The sequence below is a fragment of the Caretta caretta genome, chromosome 10 (assembly GCF_965140235.1).
Source record: "Caretta caretta isolate rCarCar2 chromosome 10, rCarCar1.hap1, whole genome shotgun sequence".
In the NCBI taxonomy this organism is placed as follows: Eukaryota; Metazoa; Chordata; order Testudines; family Cheloniidae; genus Caretta; species Caretta caretta.
The window spans coordinates 24474906-24493542 of record NC_134215.1 but is presented as its reverse complement, the minus strand read 5'-3'; the positions used below and the strand labels follow the sequence as shown (position 1 = coordinate 24493542).

Here is an 18637-nt window from a genome sequence, read left to right as displayed (position 1 = left end):
CAATATTTTCACATTGTTGTTTTCACATGGGAAAACATCTCTTTCAAGCCATTCCCACTCAGCTTGTTCTCAGTTGTCTGTTTATGATGTAGTTTTCTATTTGGCATCATGACAAAATAATTTATCTGCCAGTAAAAAATTTTAAACAAACAAATATTCGAATGACACCGTTGAAGTACCCTACTAACTTGAAACATGTCTGAAAAGTGATAGCGTCTAACTTCAGAGATTTTTAATGCCTAATAATAAATTGTGGACTGTACCTTCCAAAGGTCTTGCATTACAAAGGAGCTAAAATTACATTTCCAAGCTGATCCTTAGTCTGTTAACAGCTACAGACTAGGCCATTAAACTGGATGTGTGCAAATTGACAAACGTTGCATCCTTAAATAGAAGGCAGCTTCCCTCCTGTGCAAACCTCTGCATCAGCCTAGCTGCTTAACAGCTAGCACCTGGATATCTAGCCACATCAATTATTGCTACTAAGCACAGATGGATTTACATGTTGCTGTGGGGGTAGCAGATTGTCTATAAGGGGACTATTGGCTCATGGAGCACAAAGGACTCCTGTAACTGTAGCCTACATAAAATAAAATATATTGACAACTTAATCCAGTCAATGAATCTCTCAATTAAATGGGCCTGCCACAGTTCTGATCTATCAGCTGAAGAAGCCATCTCTTTCTGTAAGATAAGACAGACACTGTGACCACCCTTCTTCAAGCAACATCCATGTGCAATAGAAAAGTACATGAGAAAAGTGACAAAGAAAAACAAGGTGCTCAATTAGTAAGTGTGTGTTTGTGTGAGTGAGATGTATTCTAATTGATTTCTATGTCAAGAAGAGATTTCCCTAATTAAGGCTTCTGGTTTAAGCCATTAGCCGTAAAAAGCCCTGTTGAAATTCAGGTGTAGACATGCTTGGACAAAGGCCTAAGCCAGGAAAATAAATACATCTCTCCTGCTGCTCCCAATCTCCAAGTCTCCGCCCCTTCTGTCATTTTCATATCTCAGTGATGCACAGGAGAGCTGTGCATGGGGAAATGGTTATACGCAGATTCAAAAACTACTAACAGTAGTAACAAATACCAGAGAACCAAAAATAAAAAATTGCCCATCTCAAATTTGTTTTGTTTGCAGAGAGATACCTCCTCTTTACCTACCCCTTCCTAAAAAAAATAAAGCAAACAAAAATTGGAACACAGGTTGCAAACATAACACAAACGGCTGGTTATTTCTTGTTCAAGGAATTTTTCTGGTTTTGATCGACACGTACTCTAATGATACGAAGGGCCCTAAAAGTTTAAACTGGTTAACACAGCACTGGTCCCCTTGATCACTGCAACTCATGGAGCTCACTGTTTGATGCCTATAGATGCACACACTACGGCGATGGCAGGGCTCTGATGCTATGCGGAAGCTATCAGGCCAGGCCTGCTGACTGACCCTTCATTTGCACTATCCTCTCTCAAGCTCTTCAAATACATGACAAACCTGAGCGGAGGTGGTGTGGAGTCAGCACAAGTGAAAGAGTCAATTTCAGCCTTTGAAATCGCAAAGGTGAGATGAAAATCAGAGGATTCCTGAAGGAAATTGGGAGCATAGAAGACTTCAGCCAGTATAGATGCCTCCTAATATGCAGAAGGATGGCTTAAAAAGGACTTGCAATGTTTTCTCCTTCCCTTGAACATACATGTGGAGGACGAGTTACAGAAGTGGCTGATCAGAAGAGAGTCTGGCTACGTCTACACATCTCATCGAGATAGCATGCGAAAGATAGTAGTATACTACTACTGCAACGGTAGCACGGGCAGTGGTGAGTGGTGGTACAGGCTAGCTGTCCTAAGTACGTACCCATGGGACCCAGGCAAGTTTGTACTTGGGGCTGCCAGCTCATGCAGTCACTCACTGCTGCCCATGTTACCATGGCTATGCCTTTTTTAGCATGCTAACTCAATGAGAGATACCACAAGTGTTTCTACACGAGCTGGGAATCACATCCCGTCCTCCAAGTGTAGATGCAGTCAGTGTTGAAAGATTGTGTTTTGGGAGCACCAGGTTCCACATCAAAAGTCATAGGACTAGGTTGTCGAGTATCAGGGGGTAGCCGTGTTAGTCTGTATCCACAAAAGCAACAAGGAGGCCGGTGGCACCTTAAAGACTAACAGATTTATTTGGGTATAAGCTTTCGTGGGTAAAAAACCCACTTCTTCATGCAGAAGATGCCTCTAAAGAAGTGGGTTTTTTACCCACAAATGCTTATGCCCAAATAAATCTGTTAGTCTTTAAGGTGCCAATGGACTCCTCATTGTTTTTATAGGACTAGGTTGAACTCCAGGCTCAGGAGTTTTCTGTTCACATTCTGCTCATAACTTACTTTGTACTTACTTTTTGTAAGCACTATCCTTTGAAGAAAAGCCCTTGCTGACTGAAACTGAGATTCTGCTGGGTCATTCTGCCAGCCTGCATATCTCGAATTGCTCTAAACCCTAAGAGGGGTCTTCTCTGCTTTAACTGAAACTTGCACATGTTTATTCCACTGGCTTGACTAGCTTTGTCACAGCTCTTGGTACAGTTTGCTATGTTGTTGTCAAGATTCCTTCCCCACTCTGAACTCTAGGGTACAGATGTGGGGACCTGCATGAAAGACCCCCTAAGCTTATTCTCACCAGCTTAGGTTAAAAACTTCCCCAAGGTACAAACTTTGCCTTGTCCGTGAACTGTATGCTGCCATCACCAAGCATGTTAAACAAAGAACAGGGAAAGAGCCCACTTGGAGACATCTTCCCCCAAAATATCCCCCCAAGCCTTACACCTCCCTTTCCTGGGGAAGGCTTGATAATAATCCTCACCAATTTGTACAGGTGAACACAGACCCAAACCCTTGGATCTTAAGAACCATGAAAAATCGATCAGGTTCTTAAAAGAAGAATTTTATTTAAAGAAAAGGTAAAAGAATCACCTCTGAAAAATGAGGATGGTAAATACCTTACAGGGTAATCAGATTCAAAACAGAGAGAATCCCTCTAGGCAAAACCTTAAGTTACAAAAAGACACAAAAACAGGAATATACGTTCCATTCAGCACAGCTTATTTTACCAGCCATTAAACAAAAGGAAATCTAACGCATTTCTAGCTAGATTACTTACTAACTGTAAGCGGGGGAATAGTCCTGCTATTGTGGGGAACTTTCCTGGCTTCTGCACTACCACGGTGAAGTGGGCTAGCGAAAGGATCTGAGTCCTCGCTTCCACTTCCTTTACCCAGTGACCTCCCTGCCCTTGAGGACTCCCCTTCCACTCTCCTGTCTGGCAGAGTCCTCGTAACCCCAACAAGGCTGGGCCCAGGACTCCTGTGGGGCTCGACCCCCAACCCTGCTGTGGTCACCTAGGACAGGGGCTAGGGTGTCCCCACTCCAGGATACCCTCTCTGCACTGGGCACTTCTCTGACTCACTGACCATTACGTACAAGTTAAAGCAAATGCAAGTTATTTAATCAACAATTAATTTTAAAAAGAATAAGGAAAAATGGGAAAGGTTAAAGGAAACACATCAACCCGCTCTATGGCAGGGAACATCACAAACAGTGTCTCTGGAAAGTCAGGGCACTTTGCAGTCTGTTCATTGTAAGTCCCAGGCCTTCTTCTCAGGCCCCGGCTGTGCTGCAGGGATGCTGTGGGTTGGACACTCACTCTGGTGGTGGCCACACGCTCTCAGGCTCTAAGTGGTAGGACCCTTCTTCCTAGTGTCGCCCCCGCCTTGTCGGGGTTATGATCCAAGCCTGGCCTGCAGAGCCTATTGGCGTCTCCCTGTGCTGGGCCCGCTGCCCAGGGGCCCCAGCTGCTCGCCGCACCCAGCTGCAGACTGCTCCAGCCCCAGCTGCACCACTCTGTCTCTGCACTGGTGCTGCTGCTCTGCCTCCAGCTCCCTGGGCTGCTTCTTCGGCCCCTCTGCCTCTGGTTGCTGCAGCTCTGCTCCCAGGACAGGTCTGCTCTGCAGGCTGCTTCTGTGACTCTGCTCCCAGCACTGACCTGCTTCCTGGGCTGCTTTTCTGGCCCCTCTGGCTCCGGTTGCTGCAGCTCTCCTCCCAGGGCAAGTCTGCTCTATCTGAGCTGTGCCTCTGGCTTTGGGCCTGCAGCTCTGCTCCCAGGACAGGGTCTGCTCTCTCTGGGATGCTTTTCTGGTCCCTCTGGATCTGGCACAGCTCTGCTCCCCAGCTCAGCTTGGGCCCCTGCTTTCTCCTCAGCTCAACCCCACTTTGTCTGACCCAGGCAAATCCAGCTCACACGGAAGACGGGACCTCCCTGGCCTCCTGACTCCCTGATTAGCCTGCCCACGCTGTCATTCAGGCTGACCTGGAGCATTGGCCTCTCCCCGTTGTTCCTGGGGACTGTCAGTCTCAGGGTCCTGATTCCCCATTGACCCTTCCCCTTTGAGTACTCGGAGCTAGCAACTAAAACACCCCCACTGAATGTTAGTAAGGGGGCAACAGTCCCCTTACATAACTAACAAAAGTTCTGAGACTGCATTCCTGATCTGTTCCTGGCAAAAGTATCACCCAGATAGATCCTTTGTTTCCCCACCCTCCCGATTTGAAAATACCTTGTCTCCTCATTAGTCATTTTGGTCAGGTGCCAGCGAGGTTATCTTAGCTTCTTAACCCTTTACAGGTGACAGGGTTTTGCCTCTGGCCAGGGGGGATTTTATAGCACTGTATACAGAAAGGTGGTTACCCTTCTCTTTATATTTATGTCAGTTGTACTTCAGGGTAAGGAGGTTTCCAGAGAAATGGAGTTCAGGTGGGGGGAGATTAAGAAAACCATCATAATCAGTCATTCCATGGCAACCATCCTACACGTCCCCAGGTCATTTGTGGCAAAGGAAACAACTCGTGTTCGGTATATGAGATAGATAATGAAGAGAGATTTCTTTTGGATTCTAATATCTAACAAATAGCACAAAGCAAAGTGGATGAAAAGAAAAACTAATTTGGTGTTTGTACATTATTAACAAAGACTGTGGTGACACAAAGGGAAATTCCCAATTACAGTAACAATGTTCTCCTGAGTGAAGTACATAAGAGTCACAGTCTGGAAGTATACAACAGCAGAATTTTAAATAACTATTGTGAACCTTGCAGTATCAAAATATAGAAAAGGAATTACCAACTTAGGTCTCTTTAAACTCATCTATCTGGGTCCTAGTCCTCCAGTCTCTTTAGCATTCCTTTCTCTCCAAATCTTTTTGAATAGGCACCTCACAGAGACTGCCCCAGAGTACTACTATTTTCCTGCAAACACCATTCCCAGTGTAGCTGGTTCCATTACTGCGGCCTTAGGCCTGAATCTGATTTTATACCAGTTTTCCACTGATGTGTCTCCACTGAACTAAATCAAGTTATTCATGATTTACACCCATGTAAACAAGGATAGACTTGTGCCCTGTATATCTACAGTGACAAATACATTGAATTTCTACTCATTTTTTCATTTTGTATTGAGTAAGTGGAATGACATCTGGGATGTAGTCTCTTCAGATCCAGCATTTAATTACTTGTTTATTTGAGGCTTGCAGTCATGCTACTTGTCCATGCTATGAAAATTACTCTAATCAAGTTCCAAGTAGTAATTACAGGAGGGCTGATAGAGATAATAAACATTTTTTCTGTGTAAATCGGATCTCACGTTGAACCTCAATCCTAAATCTGATCCTCCATCCAGTGAGTGAGCACTACAGTCAATTAACTATCCTGAGACATGCTTCTAAACCAATACCAGTCAGCTCAAGTACCACAATCGGTGTTTTTGCAATTACTTTTTAAAAGCTTTGTTTTCTGGCTCTTCCAGCCCTTGTAGTGTCCCTGATGGTGGAAAAAAGACTAGATTCAGTTGTAGCAAACACAAAGTGGATTTTTTAAAAATTCAGGATACTGTGTGCCCACATACATACACACGTACTACAACACTCCTGGCCTCTCTCATTTACAGATGGTGTGTGTACTGCAGTGTTGCCACACAAAGCCCTGGACAAGGTTAATGGAATGGGCTGCTGACTACAATATACACCTGAGTGTCATGGATGCCCAGACCAATAGTTTTCACTGTCCAAATTAGAGATCAGGACCAACACCCTGTGGAGTCTATTTTTCATAACTATTGTAGAGGACTGCAAAGTAGCAAACCTCTTTTGTTTTCTTATAATTCATTTTAAAATGAATGAAGGACTAGCATCTCCATTTTGTAAAAATCTACTGAAGTTAATGGAGTGACAATGGAGCAGAACTGGTGTACTAGAGAACCATCCCTTAGTATTTTGCAGGTCTTTTCTAGTCTATCATCCTTTATTGATTAATAAACAAAATTATTAATGCAGAAAAATAAATTTATAGTATTCTGTGTATCTGGAATTCTATGTCTGCTTCCTCCTTTGCATCAGTCTCTGACCTGCAGCAGTTTACTTTAATAACCTAATATATCAAACACCACTTACATGATTAGCCTCACGTCTTGCTATAATATCTGGTATTAAAGTAGGAGTTGAGCCAAATTGACTAGAAAATAAAAGTATCACAGAAATGCTGGCGGTTTGGGGGGAATTTTCCACAGACTTCTGTTGTCACCAAGAACATTTACTATTTTGTATGCTGCTTTAAGACAGAAAATTCCAGTGAGGCAGATTAGAGCAGTGACATGTTATCTTCCAGGATAAAGTGAGATTGTATTTCTCCTGCAATCACTCATGTTGTCACTTCCAATTGCCAATGCTTCTAAAGGAGAGATGGACTTTCAGCTACCATAATAATAAGAGAGAATAATGAGAAATAAGAGTAAGGAAAATCTCCTGGCATAGGTGCTGGAACTAGGGGTGCTGTCACAGCCCCTGGCTTGAAGTGGTTTTCATTATATACAGGATTTACAGTTTGGTTCAATGGCTCTTAGCATCCCCACTATAAAAATTGTTCCAGCCCTCTTGGCTCATGTTGTGGGACACCTGCTGAGAAGATAAAGGGGCTGCACACTGTGTGGTAGGATTGGGTCCCAAAGGCTAGCATATGATTCATCATAGCATCCCACTCAGCATGCAGGTACAAGAGGCACCCAGAACAGCTAATGTCCCAATACATATTCTAGATCATGCCAGGATGATAATTCAAAGTCAGTCACAGTGCCTAGGTTAATAATTTCCTACTGAACTATCACATTATTCTTTATACCTGTAGAAGTGGTAGTGACATTTTGTATGCCCAAAGACTGAAAACTGAAACTGAAAAAAAAACCCCTCGCACCCTTGTTCAAATAGCTACATACCTATAGACAACACCCAACCAGCAAATAGCATAAGGTCTGCTGGCTGCTTGATACAAAAATACATGGTATTTAAATGTCTTATTTTGCATCAAGCACAGGGAAATGGGAACAACTTTCAGGCACAGAGAGGGAGGGACAGTTGTTGCATGAGGAAACTGGCTTGCTACCTGGCCAGAAATGTCAGTACCAAAACAACATGAACACTGTTTTTATGGTATTTCTAATAGCAATGGTCAAAGTTCAAATGATTTGGAAGTTCTGGTCACAAAAGTATACAAAAAAGCTGATGCTGATTCAAAGCCAATGTGAACCTTCAGAGTCTGAAAAAAACAAACTGATATCTCACAAGAGGCCACTTTCTAGTCTGATTTCTATGTGGGCCAAAAATACCACACCATTATTGTTAGATACGTATTGAGTACTAAGTATTCATTACTATATTAAGGGAGACCAGACTCCTGCCCCAAGGAGCTTTCCATACTAATTAGACACTGACAATACAATACAAATATAGGGACAAGAAAGAAAGAAAGAAAGAAAGAAACTGAGCATTAAACCTTCAAGCAGCTACTGCTTTTAGCTCTGGGGGCCCCTGGCTTCAGTCCCTGGTTTGCTGGCCAAGGGGAATGTCATCCCACAACACATAGTCCACATTGCCAGGGTAAAGAAGAAAAGCTGAAAGGAATGGAGTGTGATGAAGGTAAGAGATAGATTGGAGAGGAGGAGTATGAAGAAAAGAGCCCGTGAACTTGGCCAGGAGGTATTCACTGGTGACCTGAATGACAGTGGTTTCAGTGGAAAGGAGTAAAACTGGACTGCACAGGAATTAAAACAGTAATGAGGGCATGAAGGCCATGAAAATAGACAGCATGCTAAATAAAATGGCAGACAAAGGGGCAGAGAGAGATGGGGCAGTTGCAGAAAAGGCTTGAGCTAGCAATGGCTGAGAAAAAAACAGATGAGTTCAGCAAAAAAATCAATCAAATTGACCTTTTAGTTCTCAGGACGAATAGTCTAGGGTATGAAAAGTTTGGCTGTTTTCTTTTTGTATTTGTGTGCTGTAAACCTACTGTGACTGTAAATTGTAGGTTTTGTTTTGACATTGTATTTAATAAACATGAACATAAAGAGGAGTTCAGATGGGAAGCAACAGAAGCCAGTAAACAAAAGGGAATGGAGTCACAGGGGCAGGTCAGTTCACGGAGATTGAGCCATCTCTATACTGAGTATGTCACAGCAGAGATGTGGTAACAGAGGACCTCCTGACTACAGGTGACAAGTGACATAAATATAACTCAAGAACATAACGGGAAGCAACTGGTGTGCTGGCTGGGTGCAATACAGCGTGCTGTAGTAACAGAGTGAGTGTCCACAATCATAACACTGATTTGGACCCTCTGCAGCTTTTGTTCTGCAGAGTCTCAGGGGAAATAATATCCAACCCCTTCTGACTGTGGTGCTATAATCCTGCTGGTGTGATAGATACTCGGATATAATCAAAGAAAAAGTGACACTTTTGTAGTCTGAAACTTCAGCAGCTGATGGTGTATTTTCACTTGCCTTTTAATCCTTCCTTAGATGCCATGAGACAAAACACTAAAGAACTAAGCTGTATGTAACAGTTGTCTTATACTGATCTGGAAAATACTGTACATGGCAGGTTATTTGCACCATCTGCTGCAAAAGTGTCACTCAAGGGAAGCAGGGTAGACACCTAGGACTGTCCAGGTTGAGAAATCACTTAGAGGAGGAAAAGAAACTCCTGCGGGAAAAGTCTATGAAAATGAATAGTTTATGCTGTCAAGAGGATTAAATCTTGCAGGGAGGAGGAACAGCTGGTGCAACAGGAATCAGTTTTGAGTTTTAGTGGGTATTCAGAATTCCCTTGCAACCAGCCAACTGCCTTCACACACCATCACCTGAATGGTGTTTTATTTGTGTTTCACAGCAACATCTTAGAGTCTTTTATAATGCAAGCAGCTGGAGCAAAAACGACACTGTGTAAAATGTGTACAACCTCCCCCCCTCCCCCCCGCAAGTACACACAACAACTCAAATACACAATCTTTGGCCAAGAGAAAGACTTTTGCTGAGTGTAGCTACCTTCAGGAAGTTTCATACAGCAAGCAGTCAGTCTCAGCTGTCCAGTCATGATTCACAACACACATATAAACTAGCAAACATATAACTTGCACTGGTTAGACATAAGCAGCAGTGCTGCCTTCAGTTTTGATATTTTAAAAAGACATTGACAAATTGGAAACAGTTCAGAAAAGAGCAATAAAAATGATAAAAGTTTATAGGACAGGACCTAGAGTACAAGTAAAGGCTAAGAGAGACTTGAGCATCTGGACATAAGAACAGACATAACACAACTGTCTACCAGTACACAAAGAAGATGTATATTAAAATGATAGGCACCTGTTATTCTGATTGGACAATGAGGCCCAAACAAAAGTAACAGATTAAAACAGTAGCAGGAAAATTAGCTTCCATACTAACTTTAAATACTTATAAGAAAAGATATGCATTAGAATAAGATGTGAGATTGCCACTGGTGGAAGTATACTGCCACTTAATTCAATCTTTGGCTAACCTGAATCTCTCGTTTGAGTAATACATTTGGAATCGAATCATAGAATCATAGAATCATAGAATATCAGGGTTGGAAGGGACCCCAGAAGGTCATCTAGTCCAACCCCCTGCTCGAAGCAGGACCAATTCCCAGTTAAATCATCCCAGCCAGGGCTTTGTCAAGCCTGACCTTAAAAACCTCTAAGGAAGGAGATTCTACCACCTCCCTAGGTAACGCATTCCAGTGTTTCACCACCCTCATAGTGAAAAAGTTTTTCCTAATATCCAATCTAAACCTCCCCCACTGCAACTTGAGACCATTACTCCTCGTTCTGTCATCTGCTACCATTGAGAACAGTCTAGAGCCATCCTCTTTGGAACCCCCTTTCAGGTAGCTGAAAGCAGCTATCAAATCCCCCCTCATTCTTCTCTTCTGCAGACTAAACAATCCCAGCTCCCTCAGCCTCTCCTCATAAGTCATGTGTTCTAGACCCCTAATCATTTTTGTTGCCCTTCGCTGGACTCTCTCCAATTTATCCACATCCTTCTTGTAGTGTGGGGCCCAAAACTGGACACAGTACTCCAGATGAGGCCTCACCAATGTCGAATAGAGGGGAACGATCACGTCCCTCGATCTGCTCGCTATGCCCCTACTTATACATCCCAAAATGCCATTGGCCTTCTTGGCAACAAGTGCACACTGCTGACTCATATCCAGCTTCTCATCCACTGTCACCCCTAGGTCCTTTTCCGCAGAACTGCTGCCTAGCCATTCGGCCCCTAGTCTGTAGCAGTGCATTGGATTCTTCCGTCCTAAGTGCAGGACCCTGCACTTATCCTTATTGAACCTCATCGGATTTCTTTTGGCCCAATCCTCCAATTTGTCTAGGTCCTTCTGTATCCTATCCCTCCCCTCCAGCGTATCTACCACTCCTCCCAGTTTAGTATCTCCGCAAATTTGCTGAGAGTGTGATCTACACCATCCTGCAGATCATTTATGAAGATATTGAACAAAACCGGCCCCAGGACCGACCCCTGGGGCACTCCACTTGACACCGGCTGCCAACTAGACATGGAGCCATTGATCACTACCCGTTGAGCCCGACAATCTAGCCAGCTTTCTACCCACCTTATAGTGCATTCATCCAGCCCATACTTCCTTAACTTGCTGACAAGAATACTGTGGGAGACCGTGTCAAAAGCTTTGCTAAAGTCAAGAAACAATACATCCACTGCTTTCCCTTCATCCACAGAACCTCATCATAAAAGGCGATTAGTCAGGCATGACCTTCCCTTGGTGAATCCATGCTGGCTGTTCCTGATCACTTTCCTCTCATGCAAGTGCTTCAGGATTGATTCTTTGAGGACCTGCTCCATGATTTTTCCAGGGACTGAGGTGAGGCTGACTGGCCTGTAGTTCCCAGGATCCTCCTTCTTCCCTTTTTTAAAGATGGGCACTACATTAGCCTTTTTCCAGTCATCCGGGACTTCCCCCATTCGCCACGAGTTTTCAAAGATAATGGCCAATGGCTCTGCAATCACAGCCGCCAATTCCTTCAGCACTCTCGGATGCAACTCGTCCGGCCCCATGGACTTGTGCACGTCCAGCTTTTCTAAATAGTCCCTAACCACCTCTATCTCCACAGAGGGCTGGCCATCTCTTCCCCATTTTGTGATGCCCAGCGCAGCAGTCTGGGAGCTGACCTTGTTAGTGAAGACAGAGGCAAAAAAAGCATTGAGTACATTAGCTTTTTCCACATTCTCTGTCACTAGGTTGCCTCCCTCATTCAGTAAGGGGCCCACACTTTCCTTGGCTTTCTTCTTGTTGCCAACATACCTGAAGAAACCCTTCTTGTTACTCTTGACATCTCTTGCTAGCTGCAGCTCCAGGTGCGATTTGGCTCTCCTGATATCATTCCTACATGCCCGAGCAATATTTTTATACTCTTCCCTGGTCATATGTCCAACCTTCCACTTCTTGTAGGCTTCTTTTTTATGTTTAAGATCTGCTAGGATTTCACCATTAAGCCAAGCTGGTCGCCTGCCATATTTACTATTCTTTCGACTCATCGGGATGGTTTGTCCCTGTAACCTCATTAATAAAATCATTAATAAAAGTGAACAATCTCCATCTTCTACTATACTTAATTTTGATAGTTTTAATCAGGTTTTAGAAAGAAAATGTCAAATTCTGAAGATGACCCATACATTTATAAAAAATGATCACAACTAATGTTGTGTTGTTCAGAAGTTGCTACAGTAGCAATATGCACTGGTATGTGATATGCAAGCAGTGAGACACACCTGTAGGGGGCAAATGGATGGAGATCAACCTTTCTTTTAAAGAGGAAAAGACTTGTTCAAAGACAGGAAGGCAGTGTACAGTGTTTACATCTGTGATGGGGTGTGCATACCCTGCACTGGACAAGAGGGGGTTAACCCCACACTATGGGCGGTGGAAGTCTGGCCCCCCAGACGTGCTGGACACACCCCAACTACTGCCTCGGTATAAAAGGGAGCAACCCAGCTCTTTCTAGGCTGCCTGCCGGAGGAGAAGGACCTTGGGTTGACGCGCCAGCCAAAGAGCCATCACAGTCTTTGCCTGCAGGAACTGGAGACCCTAAGAGCCAGACTGGAGGGCTGCGGCTGATGGAGCCGCAGGGAATCACCCATGTTGAGGAGCCCAGGAACCCCAATGCTCAATGGACTACAATGCCTGGAAACGTGGTAGGAAGTGACCCATAGAGGATGTGCAAGAGGTACCTCCCACCTGAGTGAAGTAAGCATGTTTCAGTGGGAGTCCCCACTGACCCAATGGCAGAGCACTCTGCCACCGTCATGGCCCTGGGTCGAGGCTCGGTAGAGTTGGGTGCGCCTGGGCCTCTCTGCTTGGGCTGTCACCCTCCCCACCAGTGGCAGCCCCTTCCTCCTGCCTGGATACTGGCCATTGGGCCTCACTTCCCTGTACCTAGAAACTGTGATATTGACTCCGACCATTGGGTCGCACTGCCCTGTATCCGAAAGCTGTTATATGGACCCTGGCTGCTAGGCCATATTGTCCTACACCTGAGGGCAGTCATATCAACTTTAGCCACTAGATCACACTGCCCTGAACATAAGGACTGCTGGCAGTGACTCTGGCCACTTTCGGCCAAGAGGCTGTCAGGGAGACTGTAACGGCAGTGGTATCACAACCCTGCCCCGAAACGGGGACAGGGTGTGCATACCCTGCAACAACATCTAAGTTAAGGTATTTAAGGAATAAGGACATTGATGCTGTTACAATGTTGGCAGAAGAATTAGGCAACATTTGCAGTCCATCCCATCCCAATAGATTTTATGAAGAACAAAATCAAATGGTTTGTGTCTGTGAGAATGCACAATGCTAGGTCATCAGCAATAAGAAAAGGAACATTTAAAAGGTATAGACTAGCTAGAAGAGGGGGAGGTTGCCATTTGCAAAATGGCCACTTTAAGATTGTACCTGCTTGGCTTTGCCAAACTTAAAAAGCTAGTTCCAGAACGGTAGCAAGGGGAGGGTTTCCTATAAGAGGGCAAACCCTGCCATGGGGGGGGGGGAGGGAGAGAGTAGAGAACAGATTGTCACAAATCATGCTTCTTCAGTGTTGGGCATATTACCAATATATTATGGTTTGGGTTTTCATATTGATTTGTACTTTTTTTCTTCTCAATTTGAGAAATTTTAATTCCACATTTTGAACCTACCACATGTTTGGTATCACAGCCTCCAACATGATTAAAATGGCACACATATTATGTGCAGACAGCTTTTGCTCCCCTGTGGTTACAAAGTCCATCACTGAGAAGAAGAACCATTCAACCAGAACCAAGGCTTGGTATCTGACAGGCACTTATCATTATAAGTGTGGATCAATATTCCTCAGTTTCTGGAAAGCCTGCAGCTTTCATTAAAATAAATGAAAAATGCTTACCCAGTTTTCAAGCTGACTAATGCATCCTCAACGCCTTTCTGATTATATTTTGTCATATAGAGGTGCATATCTGGGTAGTTGTTTCTGATGTTTCTCTCTGTGCTCCCATTTGGAACGGTTCCAAATCGAAATGGGGGTGAATAGTCATATGGCCTCTGAAACTAGAGAGAAGGAAAGAAAAATGCAAAAGAGACATGTAAACGCATGGTCTAGGTGAGACAACTCTATCAGATTGATCTCCTGTTAAATAATTTGCATAGACGGCCTGAGTTTTGTCCAGCTGAAAGCTCCACATCACCTGCTTCAAGGACAACTTGTGTTTCCGCCATGCTGGACTGACGGAAAAGCCCCTCTTGTCACTTGTGGAGCTGTATGAAAATGTTCACACCCAAAGTGACATCAGTGCATTTCTGACATTCTATATTGCTCCCTCACAGCCTCCAGGGTGCCTTGTGATGGCAGCTGAGTTGACCACAGGAGGCTTGAGACACTGGAACCAGGAGGATGTCTGTCCCTTGAAAACCAGTCCCTCCCTCAAAAACCAAAAGCTAAAAAAAAGAGCAAGCACTGCAGTGGGGATGGACAGGTGATATGCCATTGCCAGCCACGCTAAAAATACAACCCTCAAATAAAGTCCTCACCATACACATGCTCTTATTTTCTGTAAGTTTTCAGGGAGATTTTGCACAAGAGACAGCATAGGATGCAAGGAGCCTTCCCTATCATTGGCCTCTGGCACAAGGGACCACAAAGACTGTACCAGACTAGCACCTGCAGCCTGCTTGCCAACCCACAGGGAGAGGGCAAGGGGTTGGTGGCTTACTGGCAGCGAGGAGTTTTTTCAAACAGACTCTGGATAGGGTTATATAATGGACACGCTATGGAGCTAGGAAAATAAGAATGGACGGGCATCACACTGGGAATGTTTCAGTATTTCCATGGGATTAACAGTAGCTCTTTGGGCTTTTGGGTTGCAGACTGAGTAAACATTTGGATAACATTGTAAGGAAATGTTACCAGAAGTGAAGGTTAATTAAAATGTTTTGTTAAAATTGGCCCTAAACTCAAGTAACTTGACTAATGAGGAATTTTTAATTTAATATGACTAAAAGCAATTAATTGTGGGAAAGACATTATCTAGGATCCTCACTCCACAGTTTCAATGGTAAAATGCTCTTTGTATTATTTCTGTAAAGTTAGAGTCCCAATCCACCTTCCATATAGTGCGAGAGTCAGCCAATATTCATTTATACAGCACTTGCTTCCTTTGGGCCACAGAGGTAGTGCTTTCTTTCATAAATTTTGCTCTTGGTACAGCAAGAATTCCCAGGGTCCAATGCTAACTGTGAGACAGACTGCAAATAGGCTTGCCTATAAACTATTTGGTATAGGAACATTTTCACTTCTGTCAAACCTTGGCTTTAGACTCAAAATAGTTTCTTTATTGCAGTATATTTTTCATGGGATGACATTGCAATTGAATACTTCATTTTAATTAAGGCTATGGCAAACTAGAATGAAAATAACTTTATTTCGTTTAATTTTGTTGCAATATGCTTCTTCCTGTATATTTCTATTTGCACATTCACACTGCTTTCCTGTTTAAAGGATTATTTCCCTACCTTATCTGTGCTACTTGATTCAGGCTTACCCTAAAATCAGACATTTACACTTTAGTTCATACTTTGTGTAACTGGTTTCTTGCTCTCTCCTTTCTGCATTTTGTAAGCAGAATTGAGCCAAATTCTGCTCCCGGATATATGCCCACAGCTTCCATACATGTCCATGGGAGTCAAATTCTGAGGGGAGAATTAGGTTCAGGTATTTGTTTGACTTATAATTAGTGTCTTAAAATTAGTATGACTAGTTCCTCAAGTACTAAGGTTGGTTTAATTTCCTGGTCAAAAATGTTCAGATTTGAAAATTTCAATGACATTTTTTTGCTGTTATTGGAATAATTGAAATTTTTTGAAAATTCAAATTTGATGAGTTTTTGCAAGCTCTACTCATAGTACCAATGTATAAAAGCAGAGTTGGAAAAAAGTGAAAAAGTTGTTTGAATGCCTTGGTGACTTCTCAAGAAGTTTTGCTCTATTTTCACTTTTCATGAAGATCCATATGAGCAAAGCTGTCTTCATAGGATTGTTTGCAGGAAATGAATTTCAGACTGACAGACAAAATTCAATTCCAAAACATTTATTTAGGGCAGAAATGGCTTATAAAGTACAGGTAATTCAATCAAAGAACAGAATAAATAACATGTGACTTAGGAGACCAATCAGACAACTCAAATACTGAAATGCTAATATTAAAACTCAAACGATGCAAATCGTTCAAGAAGAATCCATAGGCTGGACTTTATTGCCACAAAACATTCAACCAAGTATTGCTAGCCAAGAGCAAATTCTTAAAGGAGTTAAATTTTTTTAGAAATGATGGTCTGTTCATGCTCTGCAAACAGGAAAAGAGCTAAATGCAATGAATAAATGTACTGCAAATAGTTCCCCCCAGCTCTAAGGAGGAATTTGAAAATTTCAATGATACTTTTAATAATATCTATTGTATGAACTGACATAGGTTGGAGGGAGCATATAGGACCTGTGATTGCATCAAAGATCCACAAAGCATGGGTTTGAGAAAGCAGCAAAAAGCCTCACTTCTGGCAAGTCTTGCTTTTAGACTCAAGTTCTCATATATTTTCAATCATTCTGAAGCACCCTGATGGGAATTGGAATATATGGTAGCTATCACGATGCAATTTTCAGTATTTTCATGGAAGTATTTTCAGCTCTTTTTTATTGTTAATAAAAATCTCTAAATTAAATGCAGAAAACTTCCATTTTGATTGTAAACGGACATTTGCTATTATTCAAAAGGCTATCAATCCATTCTTAACTCCCCATATTATGCCTGCTACTAGCACTGCAGCATATACAGTAACCAAAACCTCTCATCCACTGATCTAGGACCCCCATGACACATGTATAATGGTCTGAGCTGAGAGAATAGTCTTATTCTCATTTTTATAGTTTGTTTTTATCTATATGCCTTTCTGCTCCAGATGATTTCATCCAAGTGACTGATATCAGGCCTGCATGATGATACCCACATTTGAACTCTCTTCCTTCTCAAACACCACGGTAGAGACGGATTCCAGATATGCTGCCATCAGTCTATTTCTTACCAGTGCAGCACAAAGTGGAATTACAAAACGTATCGTTAAAGTCACGGCTATCAAAAATTCATACAGAAGCTTTCATCTGACAATTCTGATGACACTCTGTGGGAATGTCTCTGCTGCAGCTGGCAGCATGCCTCCCAGCCCAGGTAGACAGACACTTGCTAGCTCTTTTCAAATTACCATACTAAAAATAGCAGCATGGTCACTGCAGCATGGGCTAGTTACCCGAGTATAGACTTGGGGCATCTGGTGGGCTTGTACCTGAGTGACTAGTCTGTGCCACTACTTATGCTGCAACGTTCACATCACTATTTTTAGCACACTAGCTCAGGCAGAGCTCGTGCATATTTCTCTACTCAGGCTGTCTATGTAGACGTATCTTGTGTTGTTCGAATAGCAAGTGGAAGGGGCAGGACAAGGAGAGAGGGCACCGGGCAAAACTTCATTGGTAAAATCCAGCGATTTAGATTTTTTTTAATTAGGGTGGTTACAAATGGACTGGTGAACGAACCTTAAAACCAGATAGGATCTGTGATTTTAAGGATATTTACTTTGTATATTTTGACATGTGATTTTAACAATTTGTGTTTTAATGGTTTATACATCTTTAACATTTTGAATTTTAATATCTACCACAATTAAGTAATTATTTACTGACACCCCCCGATTTCCCACATCTGCGAACATTTAAATCAATAGCAAAGTTTAAAAATGATTACAAATAAGCACCAATATTATCCATTGAAATTATAAAAAGAAAATCTAATTCTGCCATGCCTACCTATAATAAGGGCAATCGAGCTATCATCATCTCTCCTCTCCATAGGTCTCTTATCATGTCTGGAGCATTTAATGGGTCTTAAAGTCTTGAAAATTTTAAAGTTATTTTTGTATGTTTAATATGACAATGGGGCTCAGAGACCCTGAAGAGGATTGGGGCCCTGCTGTACTAAGGGCTCTGTACATACAGAGAAGTAGACATGAACCAGACATGACATTCTAGAAATTCATGAGCAACTACACAGTGCTGATCATCAGCTGGGCTTGTAAAAAGAAAACTTTTAAACAAACTGAACAATGTCAATTTCTGAAATATAGGTGCCAACTTCTAGACAAATAGTATAATGTCAGTCTCTAAAATACAATCTCCAAATTATGCTCAGACCTGTACAGATGCACTGAAGGGCAGGGCTTCTCCATCACATCCACATAGAGCTAGCACTCAAAGGAAGTGGGCCTATGACTAACAGTACCTATTTGTGCTGACCCAACCCAGCCAGTGGTGATTTTTCTGGCCAAGGCTACAGCACACTGGGATACTTACACTTGGGAATGGGAGGGAAGTCTTCACTACATCTTACAAAAGAGATTGCATGACCTGTAGAAATCTGGGCTCTCCTTCTCCCCATCTTGTGTCTGTTGTGCAAGGCCAGTTACATGCAGTCCCTGAGCACAAGGCCCATATGGAACTAGCAACCACAAAGGCAGTGTGGTCACAAACTAATGGAGCCACCAGCTGTGGAGGAGACCACATGCTAGAGCCCCTTAAGGTGCCCATCAGGAAAAATACCCATAATTTTCTACTGTTGTTCAATAATCTTCCCCATATTTTTTTAAAAAGG

General features: G+C 42.8%; 1 protein-coding gene across 1 annotated transcript in view; it reads right to left on the bottom strand.

Moving 5' to 3' along the window:
• The window catches only part of GRIN2A (glutamate ionotropic receptor NMDA type subunit 2A), a 301852-nt gene that overhangs the window by 60239 nt on the left and 222976 nt on the right, over positions 1-18637 (bottom strand). Inside the window, exon 11 of the mRNA XM_048867039.2 lies at positions 13835-13995. Coding sequence (XP_048722996.2) covers positions 13835-13995 — 161 coding nt within the window. The remainder of the gene's footprint in view (positions 1-13834; positions 13996-18637) is intronic.